This window comes from Gadus macrocephalus, chromosome 20 (assembly GCF_031168955.1).
Source record: "Gadus macrocephalus chromosome 20, ASM3116895v1".
Lineage (NCBI taxonomy): Eukaryota > Metazoa > Chordata > Actinopteri > Gadiformes > Gadidae > Gadus > Gadus macrocephalus.
Window position 1 is genome coordinate 9,919,460 of NC_082401.1, and position 23,261 is coordinate 9,942,720.

Consider the following 23,261-nt stretch of genomic DNA (forward strand, 5'->3'; position numbering starts at 1 on the left):
TCTGCCATTGAGCCGTGTGTCTGTGTGTTCAACATCTTCTGTCAATGTACCACTAATGCTAGCAGTAACGTACGTAAGAAGATGATGCTATGCTTAACGTTAGCTAACGTCAGCTACTAGCTGCAACTTGTCTCTCTAGCCTCATACCAGTCTTTAATGAATACAGTTGTCCTGGTCTGGTCGTAGGGAGATTATAGCCATGAAGTTGCAGTTTTGAGCTGGCGTTGGATAACAAGGTACATTATCTCTGGCTACTTCATTGTAGATGGCCAGTTCCCAGTAAGCCAACATTTGGATAATAAGTTAACATACACGAGCTGCAGTCTTGTTTTATTTATTAAAGACACCCACGGTCGGGGATTGACAGTAGTTGTTTTTTTCTTCGTTTACGCAATAGCTTTCATTGTGTCCTGTCACTGTGTGTGTGGGTAGGGGGGGGACATGTTCATGAGCCGTCAGAAGTCCACCTTACTCGAGGCCCGTTTCCATCATCACATGATTGATTTTTCCCAGGGAGAGACGAGCCAGGGGATTTGTCAAACAACCGCGAGTCTAGTTTTTGGCTACTTCATTGAAGATGGTCAGTTCCCAGTAAGCCAAAATTTGGATAATAAGTTAACATACACGAGCTGCAGCCTTGTTTTGTTTATTAAAGACACCCACGGTCGGGGATTGACAGTTGTTGTTTTTTGCTTCGTTTACGCCATAGCTTTCATTGTGTCCTGTCCCTGTGTGTGGGTCGTCAGAAGTCCACCTTACTCTATTTTTTCCATCATCATATGATTGATTTTTCACCGTGAGAGACGAGGCAGGGGATTTGTCAAACAACCGCGAGTCTAGTTTTGCTCTATGATCAACAAATCTTATAAAACAAACGGGCTTCCTTGTAGACAGGGATTTCCTTTGGTTGGTAAAAAATGACATATTGTTCGATAGAGCAATTCTCTATTTAATACCAATGCTTGGTATTCAATCCGATAACAAATATAGCAAAACATTAAAATGTATGCGTTTTCTGTTAAAGACAATATGTAAAAAAGACTTACATATTTTTCAATCATATGTACCAAATAGAACTGCAATATTATCACACAGATGTTGAATTTGGACAAGGTTATTTTGTGTCTGGTAGTAGTAGTAGTAGTAGTAAATGCATGTTCTTTTTTATGCAGTCGTTGTAATGGTAGTAGTAAATGCATGTCTTCCATTGTCAAAAGCCTAGTCCTTGCCGCTCTAACCACTAACAATATCATTCTGCATTATTAAATATTTTCAGTAAATGTGTCTTTGGTCATGATTATAAAGTGTTTAAAGACGATTTCAGCCAGACCAATCAGTGTCTTTGCATGTCTGTTGATGTATGTATGCATCGAATGCTTTTATCTGTCCTGCTACTTTTTGACACAGGCTAAGCGGGTACACAATCCTATGATTTATATCCTCTTCTAAACCAATCTTGTTGACCACATGTGGGAATAGTGCCTTTTATTGTCACTTTAAATGTAGAAATTATAGTTTATTGACACAATTTCAGCTTATCAAACCCTCTGTATCAAAACCTAATCAAGTCTTATCTTAAATAAACAGTTGTTGAATAACAGTAGCTAGAGGCAAGCAAGCAAATACTACAACCTAATTTCACTGCTGTAAATATGCATTGGGGGTTTTCTACAACGAAAGACCAGCAAAGGCTGCAAGCCTTTTTCCTTTCCTTCTTCATAGACCGTAATGGTAAACGTTTTGAGGATCTTGAAATGATCTCTCAAAGGTCAGTGATGCACCATGCCCATTGTTTTATGTGCTTTCCCTTTTATCAGGATCAGCAGTGACATGGCCGCCGACGACAAGTCCTCCTCCTCGTCCTCCACTGACTGGACTGCTGAGCAGCCTGTCCTCTCGCCCGCCAGCCCCTCCCACCTGACCCAGTTCAAGCCGCTCACGCCGGAGCAGGATGAGCCCCCGCTGCGCTCTGCGTACAGCTCCTTCGTCAACCTTTTCCGCTTTAGCAACAAAGGTGGGCCTCCACACCCCTCAATTTGTTTGGGTCCACTGTAGGTCGGCAGTTCTTAAATGTACTAAAAGTTAAGTTGTTTGATTTTGGGTTTAAACCACATTTTCTCATGAGCAAACACTAGTGGCTTGAGTTATAGCTAATTTCCCCCACAGTGCGGGGACAAATGTAAACCAGAAGAAAGTAAAGCATGGAGAAAAATTCCCTGAATTGATGGCGCAATCTATTCTTGAGAAACTTTGTATGTACGAATTGAAATAGCTGCAGGAGAAAACGACAGGTTTAGGAATGCGAAAAATACAATGACATTGCAGAATAATCTCTGAAATGCTGACGTAAAGTATTCAACATGGCTACTTTGAGTAAGACTCCAAAGGAAAATCAATGTTTAATTGGTGCTGGCTAGGTCATGGCTCATGTGATGGAAATCTAAAGAGGCTACGAACAAACTCATGTGACTGGCAATGAGTCTGAGAGCTTTATCGTCAACCACTTTCCCTTGAGGCTACTAAGCAATGTTAAAAGCATAGTTGTATAAATAATATATATACACCTTGTATAATCTCCAAGTTGTTGGCAAAACTTGGATATTAAGGAGTGCGGTAGGAGACATTGAGATTTCCCCTGATTGGGAAGTTATTTCATCTCATGTCTTCGGTGATACAAGGTGTAGTTATAATCCTATTTTCGTTTCTTTGAAGAGAATATCACTATACAGTCTCACCTTTCTGTGATTAAGTCGAATTTTACTTGATGTGATGTCCTAAAGGAAGTCACTGAGGGAGTGCCTTGGTGATATAAGGAGTAGTGTATGGCAGTACTATTTTGAATCAACTAACTTCTAGAATTATATATATTTTTATATATATTGCAACCATAACCCTTAACATATACCTTTTACCCTTTTTTTTTACCATTGAATCATTGAATAAAGACAGTTTCTTCATACTTGACCTTTTACATAGTAATCTAATAATGATGTAATTATTTTAAGGGTCCTTGGGAGCAATCTTATGACAATTGTTTCTCTGAACACATCACTTTTGTGTTTGCATGTGTGTGTGTGTGTGTGTGTGTGTGTGTGTGTGTGTGTGTGTGTGTGTGTGTGTGTGTGTGTGTGTGTGTGTGTGTGTGTGTGTGTGTGTGTGTGTGTGTGTGTGTGTGTGTGTACACATTGCTATGTGCACATGCAGAAGAGGGGCGGGCTCCTTCTCCGACGATTCTGGAGAAGGCTGATGTGCCGGTCCCCTCCCCACAGTTAGTCAGAGGGCCATGGGCCACCAGTCCTTCACATTCCAACCACCTTCCCGGGTCCCACCGCAAGCAGCACCCAGACCCGCTCCGGCGGACCTCCACTGCTTCCGGTAACGCACCCTGAACTCTTTTAGCAGAGATATGGCATCCTAAGGCATAATGCATGTTTATTTGTAGTGCTATTTATTCCCTTTTGAATGGTGGTTTACACTGGTTTTGGGATCTAATTATCTGCTGCAACTAGAAAGAAGTCTGTCTTGTCATCAATATACAGATCAAAGATGAATGATCATGGCTTTTTGGAAAAATACGGCAGGCATTCCAGTTTGTATTTCTGGACTGAACTTTTAATCATTCATATTCAATTCTACTGAGTTGTACAACAGCCAAAGTGTTTAAAATGCAATGTATTTTCTTAGTAGACATTTTATTGTTTGCTTCTCTTGCCCATAGATTATCTCCTGAGGCTTTAAAAATCTATGTTATGTTTTTTCATATTATACTTTTTAAATGACATTGTGTAAAACCTGTATAATGAACTGTTTCTAATACATTTATATTCACACCGTAATATAATGAGGAATGTTGAACTAAGTGATTTTGCATAGCTGGTTCACACCACGACATCAAGACGTTACATGGTCTCAGAGACTTGAAAAATACCTACAATCCATTGCTGTAGATTGAGATCTGTGAAATGGTTCAGCTTTGGGGTCGGATATGTTAAAGTGGAGGCTGTAACATACATTCTCATGTCTTTTCCATTACAGTGGATTGGCCAGGTAAGGGCCCTTCTGCACTTCGTGGTTTGCCCAAAAATTAACCATGTGTTTGATGTATCATTTTTTAACCGCTTTCTTATAAAGAATAATTTAAGAACCCAGCCTAATACAAGCATTTTTATTTGTGAGTTTGCTTGCATGTATTGTGTGTGAAGCTTATATTTATATTGAAGTGATCGGTTTTAGTCTAATCTCCACCCAGGCATTAATAACTGGAATGATGTGATTTTGAACTTTAAAACTAACACTAGCCTATTTACTCTCTTATCTTGAGTGAGTGTTAGCTGTAACTGTGTGTCTTAGATGTTACACAACTTCTGTAATTTGTTTAGATTGTAAAATGCTGATGTCATTTGCAAGGTAAGCTTTTGGAACACAACTTGATACATGTGATCCCATGTTTACAAAGAAAAATCTGGTACAGACTTCCAGGTTTCATGGCATCCATCCATCTCCCCCTTTCACAGAAGGCCGCAGGAAATCGGAGACGCCGCTCAGCAGTCATGATCCACGCACAGCAGTTCAACTGCGCACCGCTCTGAAAAGACTGAAAGAAATCATGGAGGGGAAGAGTCAGGTATTAAAGGACATTCACGCTTAAGCCTAAATCACGCTCACCTCCACAGCGCTGGGCCTTTAATGGCAGTGATCCCCCGCATGGAAGTTAATTACAAACATCCTTGATGTTATATCTCAAAGGCATGGGAAGGGAAGGCCAGGAGTCTATGCAGGGAGACACACACACACACACGCACACACACACACATACACACACACGCACACACACACACACACACACACACACACACACGCACGCACGCACGCACGCACGCACGCACGCGCGCCTTTGAGCCTAAGTGGTTCCCTGTGGGTGCGTTTGTGTCCTTTCCCCACACCAGGACAGTGACCTGAAGCAGTACTGGATGCCGGACAGCCAGTGCAAAGAGTGCTATGACTGCAACGAGAAGTTCACCACCTTCCGCCGCCGCCACCACTGCCGGCTCTGTGGCCAGATCTTCTGCAGCCGCTGCTGCAACCAGGAGATCCCCGGCAAGTTCATGGGCTACACCGGTAAGCACCACGGAGAGAGGTGGCTGAGGTGTCTTCTAAAGGACACACCGAGAGGGAGGAGCACAGGGGGAGACAACATGAGAAAACACAGTTGATAACAGAAGGACTGATTTGGAGTTGATGTGTTACAATTAAGCTTGATAATGATAAAAAGTCAGACCTGGATGCCCCTTAATTTACTCCTGCTCTTTCTCTTTCGTTCTCTCATTCTGTCTCTCATTCTCTCTCTATCCATCCATCCATCCATCCATCCATCCATCCATCCATCCATCCATCCATCCATCCATCCATCCATATATCTGTCTATCTCTTTCTTGTTTTTCTCTTTCTCTTGTTTTTCTCTTTCTCTTGTTTTCTCTTTCTCTTGTTTTCTCTTTCTTAATCGCTCTCTTCTCGTTCTCTTTCTCCCTCCCCTGCTGTAGGAGACTTGCGGGCCTGTACCTATTGTCGCAAGATAGCACTCAGCTATGCCCACTCGGCCGACTCGGGCTCCATCGGCGAGGACCTGAGCGCGCTGTCGGACTCCCCCTGCTCTGTGAGCGTGGAGCCCAGCGAGCCCAGGACGCCTGTGGGGGGGCGCAAGGCCAGTAGAAACATCTTCCTGGAGGAAGACCTCACATGGCAGAGGTGAACACAAACACATTAACACATATATACAGTGGTAAGAATGAGTTTATTCACCCCTGCTAAAGTTGACTAAAAAGAGGAATCTTTTTTTTTATCTTAATGCCTTAATTAAACCAAAGGGAGAAAAATCTAACCGTAAGGCCACCAATTTTTTTTGTGTATGAATAATGTATCGTAAATATAGTACGATACATTAGTAAAAATATAGTAAAAAATATATAGTAGTATATATAAAGTATAGGAACCCCTATGTTAAATTCCCATAGAGGCAGGCAGATTTTTATTTTTAAAGGCCATTTTAATTCATGGATCCAGGATACTATGCATACTGATAAAGTCACCTAGGCCTTTGGAATTAAAATAGAAAAAAACAAAACATGCCAATCTCTAGGTATGGTGAAGGGTATGTATTGTTGTGTGGCTATTTTAATTCCAAAAATTAGGGGTTCCTATACTCCCTACTATGCACCCTGTATTCTAATGAACATTTATTTATTTAAATACATTATTCATTCACAAAGAAAGCTTGTGGCCTAAAAGGTTGGATTTTTCCTCATTTGTTTAATTAAGGCAATAAGATCGATTTCCAGAAGATGATTTTTTATTCCTCTTTTTAGTCAACTTAGTATGGGTGCATAAACTTATTCTTACCACTGTAGGGCTCGGACATCACAATATAAAATCACAATAATGGCCGCCGTTTTGGGAGCATTGGAGTGATTTAGGATTTTACAGTACTTAATACAATATAGCTGTGTATTGCCAAAAAGAAATCCCATGATACATTCTGATGGACAAGCACTATATATACCTTAATCAACTCGGAAGAACCCTTCACGTATTTGGCTGATTAATTGAGCAGTTTGGCAGCAACTGGAATCCAGTTGGATTAACAAGTCATCTGCGTGAAACGAGTTCTGAATTGATTGTGTGAATGTCTAAAAACAATTAATCATAGGGAAGTCATCATGCATGATACAAGTGTCGCTTCCTTGTCCAACTTCCCTTTTCTTTCCTCTTGGTATTCAGAGTCAGACTTATTTTATTCTGCCAAATATATTTGCACATACAAGGAAAGGGACTTGACGAGAGTCACCTTACCCTCATGGTTTGCCTGCACATGAGTCCTCAATTTTCTTTCTTCCTTTCACACATAATCCACATCCAACTCAATCTGTGTGTTGCTTGACATGCTTCTTTGAAGGTCCACTTTAAATCAGCGGAAAATCGCTGCTGTTTGATCTTATATTTCATGGGCGAGGCTGCAGATGCATTGCGTACTCCTTTCTGGACTACTTATGAGCTTTCTCATTTATCTAAATTTCTTCAATTTGTCTGAGACATAACTACAAATGGAGGAGACTGAATATAAAATATGAACAATGATGGAGAAAATCTAACTTAATTAAGTGGCCGATCAAATAAAAGTATAGAATATGTCTGCCATAATACTATTCAAGTCTCAGTGATCCATCAAATCTCTTACAAATCATGATCCAAGCAAGAGACTTAACGTGTGTCAACTAGAGATGATAATGCATGCTAAATGATGGCATTAATTACATGATAACTTTAAAGACTGGAGGAACTGAATCAATGAGGGATCTGAATAGATGAATGAAATATTCAATATAGGCTTATGAGCAACATGTTGCTGGTCAACACATTCCACTGTATTTGTTCCGACCATTCAGCATGCCGACTTAATATGCTGACTCCATTTGCGCTATGCAAACCTAATCGCTTGCATCCCTGTCACAGCAAAGTCACCACCTGACCATGTTGAGCCCTCTTGCCTCCTTTTCTCTGTTTTCGGGTCTCTAAGAGAACCTTTTTTCCCTCTCTTTTTTCTCCTGGCATAGAAAAACTCCCATTGGGATGAGGAAGAAGTGAGTCCTGCTGCATCTTTTCCCTTCTGAGTCTCTTCTATACTTTAGCCTTTCTCTGTGGGGTGCATTCCAGATCTAACCCTCTTGCATGCTTCTGTTCTCCGTCAGTGGGGTTAATCTATCAGGGTGGATGCATGCCGGGTACATTAAAAGAACTACTAAGTTGTGTGAGTCGAATGAAGGAAACGCACGCGTTGTTCAACAGGGGGGATCTGTGTTTGGGCGTGTGTACTAGTTTGATTCACCAGGAGACTCAGGGCAGTGGTCTCAGTTCCAGGCTGACGACACTACAAGAAGACGTAGGCAAATCACCTGCTAGGAAGAGGTCAGTCGCTTCTCTGGGCATATCTCCCCCTTCCTCCCATCCCCGCCTATCTCAGCTTGATTTTCCTTCTCATTTCTGGTCGAGCTCGACCTCCCATTCCTCCCCGCCAGACACGCCCCTGACGCCCCTCTCTCTCCTCCCACTCCCCCACCCGTTTTGCTTTGTGGTCGTTCTCTCCCCTCTCTCTCCCCCCCCCTGTAACACCGCAGGTCCGCCAGCGTCTCCAACCTGTCCCTGGACCGTGCGGGCTCCGCCATGGGGCCGGCGTACGACAGCTCCGTCAGCCCGCAGCCCAGCCGTACCATGAGCAACGCCAAGGCCGGCCCCATGACCGGCACCAAGCAGGACCACAGCGAGGAGGAGAGGAAGATACTGCTGGTGCGCACCAAGGCCTCCTCTGTTGGCCCCAATAACACATACCCCCATTTAGAGCCATATCCATTCAAACGATTCACGATCCATTCACGATATTTGTATCGTCAGGTTGACACCAAAATCATGTGTTTTATGAGAAACACACATTTAATCTTCATTAATGCTCATTCAAAACACAAATGGACCTGCAGAACCTAACCTGAACTAATACGTTGAACCACACAAAAGAGGGTTGTGTCAATGGAAATAAACAATGTCCTCGCTGACCCACGTACCACTGTGCCGTCATTTTCTAGGACTCGTCCCAGCTGAAGGACCTGTGGAAGAGGATCTGCCACCACAACACAGGCATGGAGTTCCAGGACCATCGCTACTGGCTTAGGACCTACCCCAACTGCATCGTGGGGAAGGAGCTGGTCAACTGGCTGCTTCGCAACGGCACCATCTCCACAAGGTTGGTTGTTTTTGTGACTCAAATGCTTTATTCAAATTTTACGATGGTTGTTGATCTTAGTCAGGCCTTTATACTAGTTTTGGAGATGTTTTGTATATCTGGAGATGTTTGTCGGATCTCTCAGGCCATGAGAGGTCCAGCTTATTTTACCTTTTGAAATACATTATAAGAAAGTTATGTATTTAGACTTTCTCTCTCTGTCTCTCACTCTGGCTCCCTTTCACTCTGTCTTTCTTCCTTTCTCTCTCCATGTCCTTCTTTTCTCCTTTTATCTCTCTGTGTCTGTCTGCTTATCCACTGCAGGGCCCAAGCTATAGCCATTGGCCAGGCACTGGTAGATGGCCGGTGGCTGGACTGTGTCACTCACAATGACCAGCTGTTCAGGGACGAGTACGCTCTTTACCGCCCTCTACAGGTAACACATGTGTACACGTTATGCAAATGATCTGACGTTTATTTAAACCAGGGGAGGATGATGTCAATATTATGCGTGCTAATCTATCGTCGTCTGGTGTGGCCGAGTTCTCTGGGTCAGGATTGTCTATGTAAGCGTGATGTTTGATATTGATCCAATGCTTCCTGCGTGCCATCATTTATGCTAGTCTGGAACATCGGTTCCCCAATATTGGTTTGGTTGAAAAACATGGGTCTGCGTTTTCTTTTGCTGTTTATTTATGGTTTCATTATCATGGTTTCTATTTGTAACGGGTTGTTGTCCCATGGTAGCCTGGAGGTCTTGCTAAGGCGTCGATACATGACTTTCACGAAGCACTTCAGCCTCAGTGGTTTTGCGTTTTACAAGGTGAAAGCAATTCAATGAACAACCTAGCTTATCAACAATTCAATGTCTGTCCGAGCACATTGAGCATTCTAAACCTACACTTTATTCAACCAGAGTGCATGGAACAACAATCACGTCTATAAAAAACATTGCCACCAAGCCCTGTTGCCCAGTCCAGTGAGTCAACTCAGAAAAGAGATCTTTATTTAAGCTACCGAGCCACTCCCAAGTCCACTGAGTTACTCTTTTTTACGCTACCCTCCTTCTGGTCTGCTGAGTTACTGAGAAAATTCTAAAGAAGGAGAAGTGAGTATAAATTCTCATTGTTAAATAAGTGTATCTTGCTTCTGACACCAAAGTGACGTGCACACTTGTTCCATATGTCGTCTGTTGTGGTTAAGTGCTCTTGTTCTTGATCCTCTTTGTAAGCAAAGCAGCGACAACAGGAATCAATGCACAAGGCTGAATCGCTCCGAGAGACTCAAACTTTGTTCAGATACATGAAGCCTGTGTACAATTTGTTCAAGAGAAGATCAGGGCCCTGGCGTGAAGAATCTTAACAGCTATCATCTACAGCTTGAAGAGGTACTGAGAGTCTCAGGGCTAACGGTGAAGTAAAATAGACACGTTCACAGAAGAGCGGAAATGTACCAGCGCACAGGGTACATGATACAAATCCCAACAGAGACAGAATCATCCTTTATCATGATAAGATATGTCAATGAGATACAGGCACAGCGTCTGGTACAGAGGAAGAGAATGTTCGAACAAGGTCATTGATGAGTTACATCATGATACATGACACTTCTCCGAACATTAAGCTTCAGCCGTGAATCAAACGTTGAACCCAGAACTCATTGGTCCTTCCTTGTTGTAATCTCTGCAAAACAAGTACATAATGTTGATTGCGATGCATATGTTTATTACACAAATTGGGTGGGGGCAGGACCTTAGGGTGAGTTCAAGAGTCTTGTGGTGCATGGAAAGAAGCTTCTCTTGAGCCTAGTGGTTTGTGTGCTGATGCTATGTTCACTCTGCTCCCTGACGGTAGCAGAGTGAACAGTTTATGGCTAGGGTGGCTTTGGTCCCTGAGAATAGGGAGCACATTCACCCTAGCCATAAACTGTTGACTCCTTTAGCGTCAGGGAAGTCGGAGCCCAGCGGAGAACTACCTCAGGCAGCCTGAACCATGGATATTTCTAGTTTAACAAAATGTGCTAAACTAGAAATATCCTCTCTCTCTCTCCACCTTTCTCTCCATCCGCACGTCCACAGAGCACAGAGTTCTCTGAGACGCCGTCCCCCGACAGCGACAGCGTCAACTCCCTGGAAGGCCACTCGGAGCCGTCCTGGTTCAAGGACATCAAGTTTGACGACAGCGACACGGAGCAGCTGGCCGATGAGAGCGACTGCACCATGCCCAGTGAGTCCTCCCCTCTATCTCCTACCCCCACAACCCCTCGGTCAATGCCTCTATCTCCTACCCCCCCCAACCCCTTGTCAACCCCCCTTATCAAATCAAACGCTTTGCTGTCAAGAAAAGCATTGGTTGTAAATATGTATTATGTGTGTTTAGGGAGAAAGATAAGTTAGCTGGTTAATCGGAGTAGTGGAGAAGGTGGTGTTGATTCCTGTGCTCCCCCCCCCATGGGTCTGCAGACTCGTCCAGCCCCAGCAAGCGCACCTCGGTCAGCAGCGTCCAGTCAGCTGTGGACAGCGACTCGGCCGCCTCCATCAACCTCAACGTGGAGCAGGACAACGTCAACTTCCACATCAAGAGGCAGTCCAAGTACCCCCACGTACCGCTGCCCGCAGAGAAAGGTACAGACCAGGGCAGAACTCGGTCCGTCCCCGAGGAGTCTTTACAACAGCATGAGGATAGAAAAAGTTCTAAAGTTATAAATGTGAAGTATATGAGAAGTGTATGCTAACAACAGGGTTTCATATAATTTCACAATTCAATAAGGGACAATAAAGTAAAATAAGAAAATTCAAATAGACAAGTCAAATAGAAAAGTTGTATTGTACATGATATCGAAGGGTAATATAATTAACGCATGTATATGTACACACACATTTGCTTTTATATTCCACATTATGCTGTGCCTCGCTCTTGACAAGCCCACCCTTGCAAAAAGGATATGAATCTCAATTTGTTCAACCTGGTTAAATAATATAAAAGAACACCACCAACACACTACAGCAGATTGAATTTGTTTGTCAGTGTAAATGGTATTATCTATTAATTTGTTTATGAATCATCGCTGTAGTGCTGTGCCGTCTCTCTTCATGTGTGTCAACCCCTCTTCTTTATCATCTGAACCTCAGCTGAACTCCTCCTGTCTGAAGATGGAGGGCAAAACATCTCCATCAGTGATGCTTTCATCAAGGGTATGGAAACAACACTCACACACACCCACACACACTCTCACTCTTACTCTCTCGCACTCTCACACACACACACACACACACACACAAATCAGTTCCCTGGTAGTTACTCATGTTTCCTTCGTATTGGCCCCCCTCATCTGTTGTCATGGTAACCAGAGTCACTGTTTAACCGTCGTGTGGAGGACAAGGCCAAGGATCTGCTGCTGACTCCCCTGGGCTGGCACCACAGCTCGCTGGACCAGCTCCGAGAGGAGAACGGGGAAAAGAAGGCCATGGAGAGGCTGCTGTGAGTCTGCAGGGTGCTAGTGCTGGGGTGGGAGGCGTGTGTGTGGTGGGGTGGGGGGCGTGTGTGTGGTGGTGCTGGGGTGTGGTGGTGCTGGGGTGGGAGGCGTGTGTGTGCTGGGGGGGATGTGTGTGTGGTGGTGCTGGGGTGGGAGGCGTGTGTGTGGTGGTGCTGGGGTGTGGTGGTGCTGGGGTGGGAGGCGTGTGTGTGGTGGTGGGGTGGGAGGCGTGTGTGTGGTGGTGGGGTGGGAGGCGTGTGTGTGCTGGGGGGGATGTGTGTGTGGTGGTGCTGGGGTGGGAGGCGTGTGTGTGCTGGGGGGGGGGTGGGAGGCGTGTGTGTGGTGGTGCTGGGGTGGGAGGCGTGTGTGTGCTGGGGGGGGGGGTGTGTGTGGTGTCTGTGTGTCGGTCTAGTACTGTAGGTCTAGTATAATGACATCTTGAATTTTACGTATAAAGATAGATGTAGCGGCAGTAGTGAAGTGATAAAGAACGAATTGTACATTTTTTGAATTTCCCCTTTAGTGTGGTGAAGAGTAGCTAATGCAAAGAAAACATGAACTATCTTTAACCCTTTCAAGCCTGGAGGTCAGAAAAGATCTTTCTTGGTGTACACTGTGTATGTTTTATCAATATAAAAAAGTCCCCTAAGTCCTACACAGGATCCATGTCTTTCGTGGGGGGTAACATTCAGTGTTTTTTCGCAGCTCCGCCAACCACAGCCACATGATGGCGCTGCTGCAGCAGCTGCTGTACAGCGAGTCTCTGTCCCTGTCCTGGCGGGACGTCATCGTGCCCGTGGTCCGCACGGTGGTCCAGACCGTGCGGCCCGACGTCCGCAGCCGCGACGACGACATGGACATCCGTCAGCTGGTGCACATCAAGAAGGTCAGACCCAGTGTGTGTGTGTGTGTGTGTGTGGCGTTTGTCTCGGAAATGTAGCAAAGGCTGCAGCATGCAGACTTTTTTTAATTGCTAGGAAGGCGTTTTGCCTGGACTACATCCGTATCTCTTGTGAATAAGGGTCCCTTTGCCTTTCCTGCAGATTCCCGGGGGAAAGAAGTTTGACTCTGTGGTGGTGAATGGATTTGTGTGCACAAAGAACATTGCTCACAAGAAGGTACGCAGAGCAGCTGCTCAAAAAATCTTTACTCTCCATTTCACCCAAAATGTCTGGATTTATTATTCAATGATTCAACCATTAATTCCTTACATTAACAAATAAAAATGATGCTGTCTTTTTTTATGAGGGAACGGCATGCTCCCTATTTTGTAAAATGAGGAAGTACGGCTTCATATTTCCCTCTACTTCGGTTTAACAGTAAATTGGCAGATTATTTTGAACTTTCAAAATATCTTTCTCGGATTCGCGTTTTCCATTGGTCCGACTTTGATAAATGGCGTAAATGCTCCAACTTCTCACCAAGCCTGCCCGAAAACAGTTCATGTTGCAGACCATGCTGCTTTCACAACACCCATACGAGGCAGCTCTCCATTATTTTAGATAATAGCCAAGCATTCCCCTTCAACTGAATTTAACTACATCTTTTGTGTTTTTTCATGCCTTGATGCCTGTTTTGTTCTTCCGTCTCACGTGTGTGTTTCGAAATCAGATGAACTCGTACATCAAGAACCCCAAAGTGCTGCTGCTCAAGTGCTCCATAGAGTACCTGTACCGAGAGGAGACCAAGTTCACCTGCATCGACCCCATTGTGCTCCAGGTCAGACACACGCACGCGCACATGCACACACACACACAAGGTCTTGATGACAATGGCTCGCCACGCCGTACTTCTTAACATTTTGATATCTACTTGCGAGTGCCTCCTATGTCTTTGTCGCTTGCCATAACGCATGGAGTTCCTGTTCAGAAGGACCCTGCATTATGCTGGGCATGTGACCAACAAAAGCTTTGACTTTGACTTGGACTCTACTTCCATTCACCCTCAAAGTTATCAAAGTGAACTAATAAGTGATTTAATCACCAAATAGCAATCTTGGAGAGCTTAAGAGATGGAGGTATGGATGAATGGATGGATCCATAGATGGAGGTATGGATGGATGAATAGATGAAAGGGGAGACTAGTCTATATACCAGCTTTTTTAGACCGAAAAAAGATTCCACCAACCAAAGAGCGATCCACCCGTTGAGCGTCAGCGGTGCGCTCCCCACAGGAGCGGGAGTTCCTGAAGAACTACGTGCAGCGCATCGTGGACGTGCGGCCCAACCTGGTGCTGGTGGAGAAGACGGTGTCGCGCATCGCCCAGGACATGCTGCTGGAGCACGGCATCACGCTGGTCATCAACGTCAAGCCGGTCAGTGCTACTGCTGCCGTTTAATGCTCCTTCAGTGATGCCACTGGTCTTAAACCTGCCCTATGCAGGTTTTCCCTGCACTATTTATACTATCTCATATACTATTTTCTCATAAGCTGCATCTATTGACTGGTGTTGTTGCTTTGTGTGTGTGTGTGTGTGTGTGTGCGCGTGTGTGTGTGTGCGTGTGCGTGTGCGTGCGCGCGTCTGCAGCAAGTGCTTGACCGAGTGAGCCGAATGACACAGGGGGACCTGGTGATGTCGATGGACCAGCTCCTCACCAAACCTCGCCTGGGCACCTGCCACAAGTTCTACATGCAGCCCTTCACCTTGTCCAACAGTGAGTCGCAGAGTCGTATTCACTGGCATATCATCCCAGTGTTGGAGTCCTTCCACTGCTGTTGAGGCCTCTTAGTGGGTATACTTACTGTAGAGTTGGGGTGTGTCATCAATACAATACCAGCCGTGGGCCAATTTTCGTGTGATGCAGGCTATCCATTGTGTTTTCTTGTGATTTTGAAGGCTGAAGGCACTCTGGTTACTTTATTAGAATTTATTTAACCTTAAGAACCCTTCTCGAATCATATCCTGATTACTGATTATAATAATAATAATACATTTAATTTAGAGGCGCCTTTCAAGACACCCAAGGTCACCTTACAGAGCATATAGTCATCATTCAAAACTATGTAAAACAGACTAGGAATAAAAGGAAAACAGAGGTTAAACATGAATAATAATAATAATTAATAACACTCAAAGACGCCTAAAGTGATGGGGGGACCTCACTAACCACCACCAATATGTAGCACCCACTTGGGTGATTATGAGCCTCAGAAAGCTTTGTGTTGAGAAAAAAAAAAGGCTGCCAAATCCCATTGATCCCAATCGACTGTGAATTTCGGGTAATCCAGAATCACCTCTATGACCCCCACCTCCCCCCCCTCCAGACGAGTCCAAGACGCTGATGTTCTTCGAGGGCTGCCCGGCCCACCTGGGCTGCACCATCAAGCTGCGCGGCGCGGCGGAGTACGAGCTGGCCCGCGTGAAGGAGATCCTCATGCTGATGGTGTGCGTGGCCTACCACTCCCAGCTGGAGATCTCCTTCCTCATGGACGAGTTCGCCATGCCGCCCAGCCTGGCGCCCAGCACCTCCTTCCCCTGCCTGCTGGAGGGCTCCACCGCCGAGGAGGACGAGGCGGAGGCCCCCAAGAGGGGGCAGGAGGAGGAGGAGGAGGAGCTGGCGGTGACCGTGGTGGAGGTGGGGAGTGGGGTGGCCGAGGGCGTCAATGGAACTACGGAGGACGCAGTGCACGTGGATGTAGGAGGAGGAGAAGAAGAAGGAGTGGCCAACAGCGAGGGAGAACCAGGGGAGGGAGCCCCTGCATCAGCCGCACCACAGCCGATGGCCAAACTCGGGGAGGAGGAGGCGGAGAAGGGGGAGGAGGAGGAGAAGGGGGAGGAGGAGGAGAAGGGGGAGGAGGAGGAGAAGAAGGCGGAGGAGGAGGAGCAGGAGGAGGAGAAGAAGGCCAAGGAGAAAGGGGAGAAGGAGTTGCCAAAACCAGTCTCCTCCTCCTCGCCACGCTCTTCCACGGAGAGGGCAGTGCCCGCCGTGGCTGTCTCCTCCTCCAGCACCTCCTCCAGCACCTTCTCCACCAAGGTTCCTCTGCCCGCTCCCTTCCTGTTGGTGGAAGAGGAGCCCGAGACGGAGACGCTCACCAGGGCGTCTGAGGAGGACGACACGGTGGGGGAGGGCAGCACGGGGACCGGGGAGACGCTGTGCGCCGAGGACGCCTCGGAGACCTCCCCGCCGACGAGGCGGTTCCGGGACCCCCTGCAGGACGACACGGGGATGTTTGTGGCGGAGCAGGTGGCGTCCTGCGACGACCGCCTCAAGTCCCTCTCCACGGCGTTCAGGCAGGAGCTGAAGGACATCATCCTGTGCATCTCGCCCTTCATCGGCTTCAGGGAGCCCTTCCTCCTCACGGCCGCGGGCCTGCAGTGCCCCAGCCGGGACTACTTCCCTGAACAGGTGCGGCTACCCTTTGGGTTACCCTCTTTCAATTGATGTGCATGTGCACAGTAGACCTTAGTGCTGAGCTTGATTTGATCAGGAGCGGGAGAAGCCCTGTCCTCGCAGTGATAATGTGACTATCTATGTCACGAGGACGCCATTCAGTGGTGCCCGAGTCTGACGTCTCCCACGGCCTCGCGGTCGTTTTGGGTTTGAGCCACTTTGATTCATTGCTAGAGAATGACTTCACTTTAGAAGGGTTGAAAAAGTGCTATACTAGCAATATGTTTTATAAACAGTTTTTAACTTCTGTTGACTTGATTAAAAGAAAAGGATAATTAGTCAACGAAACATAAGATTTAAATGCATCTACGTCATTATTTGACACTTTAGTATGGTTAAACATGACTATAAATCATTATAACAACGTTTGTAGGTCATAAAAGTCGAAAAAGCATAATAGGTGTTCTTTAATAAAAAAAGTAATAACATTGTGATTATAAGCATTTAAGCCTACCTACCCCCTCCACCCCTATCCCCTCCTGCAGGTCTACCTCTCCCCTTTGCTCAACAAGGACCTCAAGGAGCTGGACGGGCGCCGGAAGCGCCAGCTCCTCAAAGACCCCGCCCCCTCAGGCTCCTCCTCCCACGCCACGGGCCACTACCTGAACGGCCACGCGCCGCCCTCCCAGCGGCCCCTGGACGTCCTGCCCAGCCACCGACTCACCAGCGCCCGCATGGTGGAGCAGGTGAACGGCAGCAGCGGCCTGGCCCGCATGCTGGCCGACTACAGGGCTCAGGGCGGACGCATCCGCCAGCGGGACGGCTCCGACCCCTTCGGATCGGCCGGCCCGGCCGCTGCCGCCGCCTGCCAGGGCAGCCGGGAGCAGAGGGAGGCGGCGTTCCGGGCGCCGTCCAAGGCGGAGAGCGAGGAAGAGAGGCCGAGCGGGGCGAGCGACATGAGCTGGGCCTCCAAGGTGAGCGAGAGGGTGCCGTGGGGGCGCTAGATTTGTCTCCCTGCCGTTGGTTGTTTTTGGATTTTCCTTGCTGCAGGTTTTGAGTGCTTGTGCGCGTGTGAGTTTGTCTCTGTGTGTGTGTGTGAGTGCTTCTGTGTGTGTATGTCTGGGAGTGCGTGTGTGTGAGTGCTTCTGTGTGTTTGTGTCTGTACCTGTGTGTCTGTGAGTGTGTTTGTGAGTTTGTCTGTGTGCGTGTATGAGTGCGTCTGTGTGTGCGTATGTGAGGTCTTCTGTGATGCATCTGTGAGGGCGTCTGTGCATTCGCCTGCGGGTGTGTGTTTGTGCCTGCGTGTGTGTGCACACACACAGGCGGCAATGCTCTTTGAAGGGTTAGTGAGTGCAACAGGCCATTCCCAACAAACACATTGCCTCTCTTCTTTTGCTCTGCATGCATGCAAAGCGGTTTCCACTGGTTGTGGTTTAAGCTGCATAGCTTTGAGTAGCAGCCCTTAAACCACCACACCACACGCCTAGATAAAACCCATCTGACCATGTGTCCGTAATCTCATTCAGCCAGCGCTGGTCTCAGACCAGCTGGAGCTGCTGGTGTCTGACGGAGCCCCCCCTCTAAGCCCTGACCTGAGGTCTGTCAGGGACACTGTGAGTGGCATGGTGTGTGCTCTCATCAATAGCTGGGGACTTGTTCGGACAGGCCTTTTGACTCCGATGGGTGTGTGTGTGTGTGTGTGTGTGTGTGTGTGTGTGTGTGTGTGTGTGTGTGTGTGTGTGTGTGTGTGTGTGTGTGTGTGTGTGTGTGTGTGTGTGTGTGTGTGTGTGTGTGTGTGTGTGTGTCGCCTACAGCTGGACTGTTTCAACCCTGTGAACCACCAGCGTCTGTGCGTGCTCTTCAGCAGCTCCTCTGCCCAGTCCAACAACGCCCCCAACCCCTGCGTCAGTCCATGGTACATCCCGGTCGTTTCTATCAGTAACGTCAGCTCACAGTTCAGCCTTGTTATTTGTTACTTGTTATTATTATTATCAGCCATTGCATCCACAGGATCGTCACTATGGAGTTCTATGGAAAGAACGACCTGTCTCTTGGTGTGTTCCTGGAGAGATACTGCTTCAGGTTGGTGAAAAAAATCAAACACTGTCTTATTTACAATATTGTATTATAGTTGTATCGTAATCATAAGCAAAACGGCATTAAGACAGAAACGTGACCAGAAAGCCCAACGTGTGTGTGTGTGTGTGTGTGTGTGTGTGTGTGTGTGTGTGTGTGTGTGTGTGTGTGTGTGTGTGTGTGTGTGTGTGTGTGTGTGTGTGTGTGTGTGTGTGTGTGTGTGTGTGTGTGTGACCTCCAGGCCATCCTACCAGTGCCCTAGCATGTTCTGCGAGACCCCCATGGTGCACCACGTGCGGCGCTTCGTGCACGGCGGCGGCTGTGTGCAGATCGTACTGAAGGAGCTGGACTCCCCCGTGCCCGGCTACCAGCACACCATCCTCACCTACTCCTGGTGCCGCATCTGCAAACAGGTGCAGCAAACACACTCAAATGGCAACGACCCGGGGAAAGCTCTGCTGAACACTAGAACACACTGAAATGTAGAGGATTAGACCCTATGACATATTGATATTCATATTAGGGCTGGGCGATTATTCGAATTTTGATCGGGATTTAAATTTTAGCGTCAAACAATCACTAAATTAACATAATCTAGCTTTTTGATTATTATTATTTTATTTTATTTAATGTTTTATAGAGGGCAGAACAGCTGGATACATATCTGTATATTATTTTAGATTGGAACATTTCTTTTTGACCATTTTGTTTATTTCTTTAAGTTCTCAGTTACATCTTTTTTTGGAAAGGACATGCTGAATAAATACAACATGTTTTTAAACTAAAAATAATCGATTGAATAATCGTGATTTCGAAATGTTAGAGATCACGTGACATGCTTTTATTTTAATAATTAAAGATGAAGCGGGTCATTCAATTTCGAAAATTTTTTATCCAAAGAAAAGCATTTCCCAGTTTTTCCCTTCACTTTTTCCTTTTGCCATTGCCCAATTCATCAGTCTAGCAATTTCTAAAAAGAGAAGAAACCCTCTTCTAAACGCCTTCTCTCTGTCTCCCAGGTGACACCGGTGGTGCCTCTGTCCAACGAGTCTTGGTCCATGTCCTTCGCCAAGTACCTGGAGCTGCGCTTCTACGGCCACCAGTACACGCGCAGGGCCAACGCCGAGCCCTGTGGCCACTCCATCCACAAGGACTACCACCAGTACTTCTCCTACAACCAGATGGTGGCCTCCTTCAGGTACCCGCCGGAGACGCTGACCCTGCCGCTCATATCGTCATTCACGATGTGGTCGCACAAAGCGACCCTACAGAGAAGTAGATGAATGTCATTAAACAGCAGTTAGGAGGATTTGGCATCTTGCCCAAGGATAGCTTATGGGGTCGATTACATTAGATTTACTGAGCTGACGCTCTTGTCAAAAGCATTTGACAATAAGTGCATTCACCCGTCAAAGTACAACCCAAAAGGTGCAAGAATCATTAAGTACCGAAAACAGTACACACAGTTAAATGAACTTACTGCTTCAAGTGCTCCATAAGATCCTATCTCTCTCTCCCTCCGTCCGGCTCTCCATGCAGCTACATCCCCGTGAGGCTGCTGGAGATCTGCCTCCCTCCTCCCAAGATCCTCATCCGGAACCAGGGACCCTCTAAAAACCTCATGCAGCAGGACCTCAAGGACTTCTTCCTGAAGTAAGGCTGGCCTTACCAGCTGGCCTCCTCAAGCCTGGTTTACGATCGCCGTGATGCGGTGTTCCCTAAAGGCCAATTTCCACTGGAATCGGCACGGAAGCGGCACGGCAGCGAATCGCTCGCCGAAAATAATAGAAACCATTAAAGTCAACGTAGGCTATTCCACTGGATACGGCACCGGCACGGCACGGAACCGTCCCCAAACCGGCACTTCGTTTACGATACTTGCCTCTTCTATTTCTGAAAGTTGCCGGTTCGCTGCCGTGTCTCGAAAATCCACACGACTACAGCCAATCAGTTTGCCTTTGTGCATGAATATTCATGAGCTCACATCGATCCCTATGCAATTCACAGGGTATTGTAATATTATACAGTCTATGGTATGGTATCAATAGCTTATCAGTGGCAAAGAAGAAATGAAAGTCTGCGTCGATGCCTCGCAAGTCCAGTGTCGCGAGTGGACGTTGCCATGACATCTAGAAATCATAGGTCTACAGTATTTAATGGGTTATGTGTATGGTTGATTATAAGGTAGGCCTATGTATATATATATGTATATATATATATATATATATATATATATTAGAGCTGTCAAGCGATTAAAATATTTAATCGTGATTAATCGCATTGATGTCATAGTTAACTCACGATTAATCGCGATTAATCGCAAATTATTTTTCTATGCTAAATATCCCTTCATTATTTTGTCCCATAATTCTTCTCATTTTAATTCTCTTATCAACATGGTGAAGTGCATCGGCTTGTCTTGTGCAAATGATTTTTTATTGATAACAACATTGGCATATACTGATCAAAACAGGACGATACAAAAAAAGAGCCTATAGTGCAATTAAACGACTGCTTTGAACAAATGTCATTTGAACATAGCAGTCAGGCTACTGCTTCTTTGTTTTGACCCAAAGAAATTATTATTATTTTTTTTTTGTAAATAAAATATTTGCGTTAATCGCGCGATAATTTTTTTAACGCCGTTAAAATTGGTTTGCGTTAACGCCGTTAATAACGCGTTTAACTGACAGCTCTAATATATATATATATATATATATGGTAATAATATTGTATGAATACTTATAATTATGCTCGTCTTGAGCCATCTGTCGGAACGTGTCCGTGCCGCTTCCAGTGGGGATTGCAGTACGGAACACAGCCGCTTCGCTGCCGTGGCGCTTCCGTGCCGATTCCGGTGGAAATTGGCCTTAAGTGTCGCCACAGTCTCAACACCCTACTAGTGTTTACTTATACTGATGAGCAAATTACACCTTTTTACCCAGCAGATGAATGAAATTATTTCAAACCATGATTGATCCTTCGGATATTAACCCAGGCGGTCATAATGTTCCTCACTACAGAGTCAGCCAGGTGTACTTGGCCATAGACGACCGTCTCACCTCGCTGAAGACGGACACCTTCAGCAAGACGCGCGAGGAGAAGATGGAGGACCTGTTTGCACAGAAAGACGTAGGAATCTTTACGTGTGTGTGTGTGTGTGTGTGCTTGTGCGTGTGCGTGCGTGTGAGAGAGAGAGTTCCTTATCTGTTTGCATTTTTCTTGAGATAAGCGTCTAGGACAAATGAGACTTCTAAATGCAAAAAAGCACAGAATAGTCGTCGGAAATTAACATATTTAATGTATGAATAAAAAAGAAAAAAAAATCTCCTCTCTAGAAGAGTGAGCCCAGAATACAGTTTCACACATCCTTTTAAGACAGTTTCACCCCCCTCCCCACAATGTATTTGTCAATACATCATGTGCGGGAGAGGTTGACATACAGGAGTTCTGTCTCGTATAGATAAATTACCTGGGGTGAACCGGTTCACCCCAGGCAAAAGGTTAACAAAGGGGAACTAGATAACTCCAGTTAACAGATGGGATGACAACCTGTAGAAAACAAAGCTTAAATGATCGTAGTGACAGGCCGTAGTGACCTCTGTGTGTGTGTGTGTGTGTGTGTGTGTGTGTGTGTGTGTGTGTGTGTGTGTGTGTGTGTGTGTGTGTGTGTGTTCGTGTCAGATGGAGGAGGCTGAGCTGAGGAGCTGGATCGAGAAGCTCCAAGCCCGCCTGCAGTCGTGCTGTCCCGACTCCCCCCAGCAGCTCCAGGCTGTGCTGGAGTCGGTGGTCATCAGGAAGCAGAGCCTGTGTGAGACGCTGCAGTCCTGGAACAGCAGGTACAGCGCCTCCGCGGCCAGCACCACCGTGGGCCCTATATTGTCTGCTTTGCATTGTTTTGTGTCGTTTGTAAATGCGGGATGCTGCATTTCGGGTCTCTCTTGAAATAGCGGTGCTACGCCTCAATGCCTGTAGAAATAATCCACATAAAACCACGGCCACAAGGATTCAAACTCTGCCTTGGTATGATATTCAACAATTATTGTCTATCAATAATGAAGGTGGTTGTATCCACTGCAGAGAAACTAGAAGCTTTTTTACCATGGTAGCCAAGGTTAATAAGTAACTAGGACACCGATCAGTAAAATTAATTCAGAAGGAAGTCAACCATAAATAATAATAAAAAAGAAAAACAGATTTTGGGTACATTTAATCCAGTCTGGTTCGATTTGTGTTTGGTTGCTCCACAATTGAACCACATTGTGACTAGTTTGGGTGTTAGGAGGATTGTTTGTTACCTGTAGGCTTACCTGTGTGTGTGTCTGTCTTTGTGCCCCCCTCCCTTTTGAAGGCTCCAGGATCTGTTCCAGCAGGAGAAAGGGAGGAAGCGTCTGTCTGTCCCCCCCAGCCCAGGACGCCACCGCCAGACCAACGCTGAAGACGGCAAGGTCTGTGACCCACACCCCCCAACCGCTATAACAATCAATCTTTATTTAAAGAGCACTTTCCGTTCAAAACTGCAGCGCTAAGTGTTTAGAAAGTTAAGAACAATAAAGCATGAAAGTTAGAAAAAGTAAAAATTACACATAACGCATTGGTACACAAAAGAGGAA

At 46.1% G+C, this 23,261-nt stretch overlaps 1 protein-coding gene across 7 annotated transcripts in view; it reads left to right on the forward strand.

Moving 5' to 3' along the window:
* Window positions 1–23,261, forward strand: part of pikfyve (phosphoinositide kinase, FYVE finger containing) — a 30,581-nt gene that overhangs the window by 394 nt on the left and 6,926 nt on the right. For 2 of the 7 annotated variants that reach the window (XM_060040843.1, XM_060040844.1), the window contains 30 exons: window positions 1,818–2,014; window positions 3,205–3,375; window positions 4,515–4,624; window positions 4,947–5,118; window positions 5,541–5,745; window positions 7,608–7,634; window positions 7,870–7,959; window positions 8,169–8,337; window positions 8,631–8,788; window positions 9,092–9,203; window positions 10,845–10,992; window positions 11,229–11,390; window positions 11,898–11,960; window positions 12,117–12,246; window positions 12,947–13,127; window positions 13,285–13,359; window positions 13,853–13,960; window positions 14,415–14,555; window positions 14,769–14,895; window positions 15,506–16,587; window positions 17,118–17,546; window positions 18,099–18,185; window positions 18,387–18,487; window positions 18,583–18,654; window positions 18,890–19,061; window positions 19,668–19,846; window positions 20,188–20,301; window positions 21,672–21,780; window positions 22,333–22,487; window positions 23,000–23,096. In XM_060040843.1, coding sequence (XP_059896826.1) covers window positions 1,831–2,014; window positions 3,205–3,375; window positions 4,515–4,624; window positions 4,947–5,118; window positions 5,541–5,745; window positions 7,608–7,634; window positions 7,870–7,959; window positions 8,169–8,337; window positions 8,631–8,788; window positions 9,092–9,203; window positions 10,845–10,992; window positions 11,229–11,390; window positions 11,898–11,960; window positions 12,117–12,246; window positions 12,947–13,127; window positions 13,285–13,359; window positions 13,853–13,960; window positions 14,415–14,555; window positions 14,769–14,895; window positions 15,506–16,587; window positions 17,118–17,546; window positions 18,099–18,185; window positions 18,387–18,487; window positions 18,583–18,654; window positions 18,890–19,061; window positions 19,668–19,846; window positions 20,188–20,301; window positions 21,672–21,780; window positions 22,333–22,487; window positions 23,000–23,096 — 5,130 coding nt within the window. In that variant the 5' untranslated portion in view covers window positions 1,818–1,830. Of the gene's footprint in view, window positions 1–31; window positions 237–1,817; window positions 2,015–3,204; window positions 3,386–4,512; window positions 4,625–4,946; window positions 5,119–5,540; window positions 5,746–7,607; window positions 7,635–7,869; window positions 7,960–8,168; window positions 8,338–8,630; window positions 8,789–9,091; window positions 9,204–10,844; window positions 10,993–11,228; window positions 11,391–11,897; window positions 11,961–12,116; window positions 12,247–12,946; window positions 13,128–13,284; window positions 13,360–13,852; window positions 13,961–14,414; window positions 14,556–14,768; window positions 14,896–15,505; window positions 16,588–17,117; window positions 17,547–18,098; window positions 18,186–18,386; window positions 18,488–18,582; window positions 18,655–18,889; window positions 19,062–19,667; window positions 19,847–20,187; window positions 20,302–21,671; window positions 21,781–22,332; window positions 22,488–22,999; window positions 23,097–23,261 lie in introns of those variants that run through there. The other 5 variants (XM_060040845.1, XM_060040848.1, XM_060040846.1 and 2 more) reach the window with 5 other exon arrangements.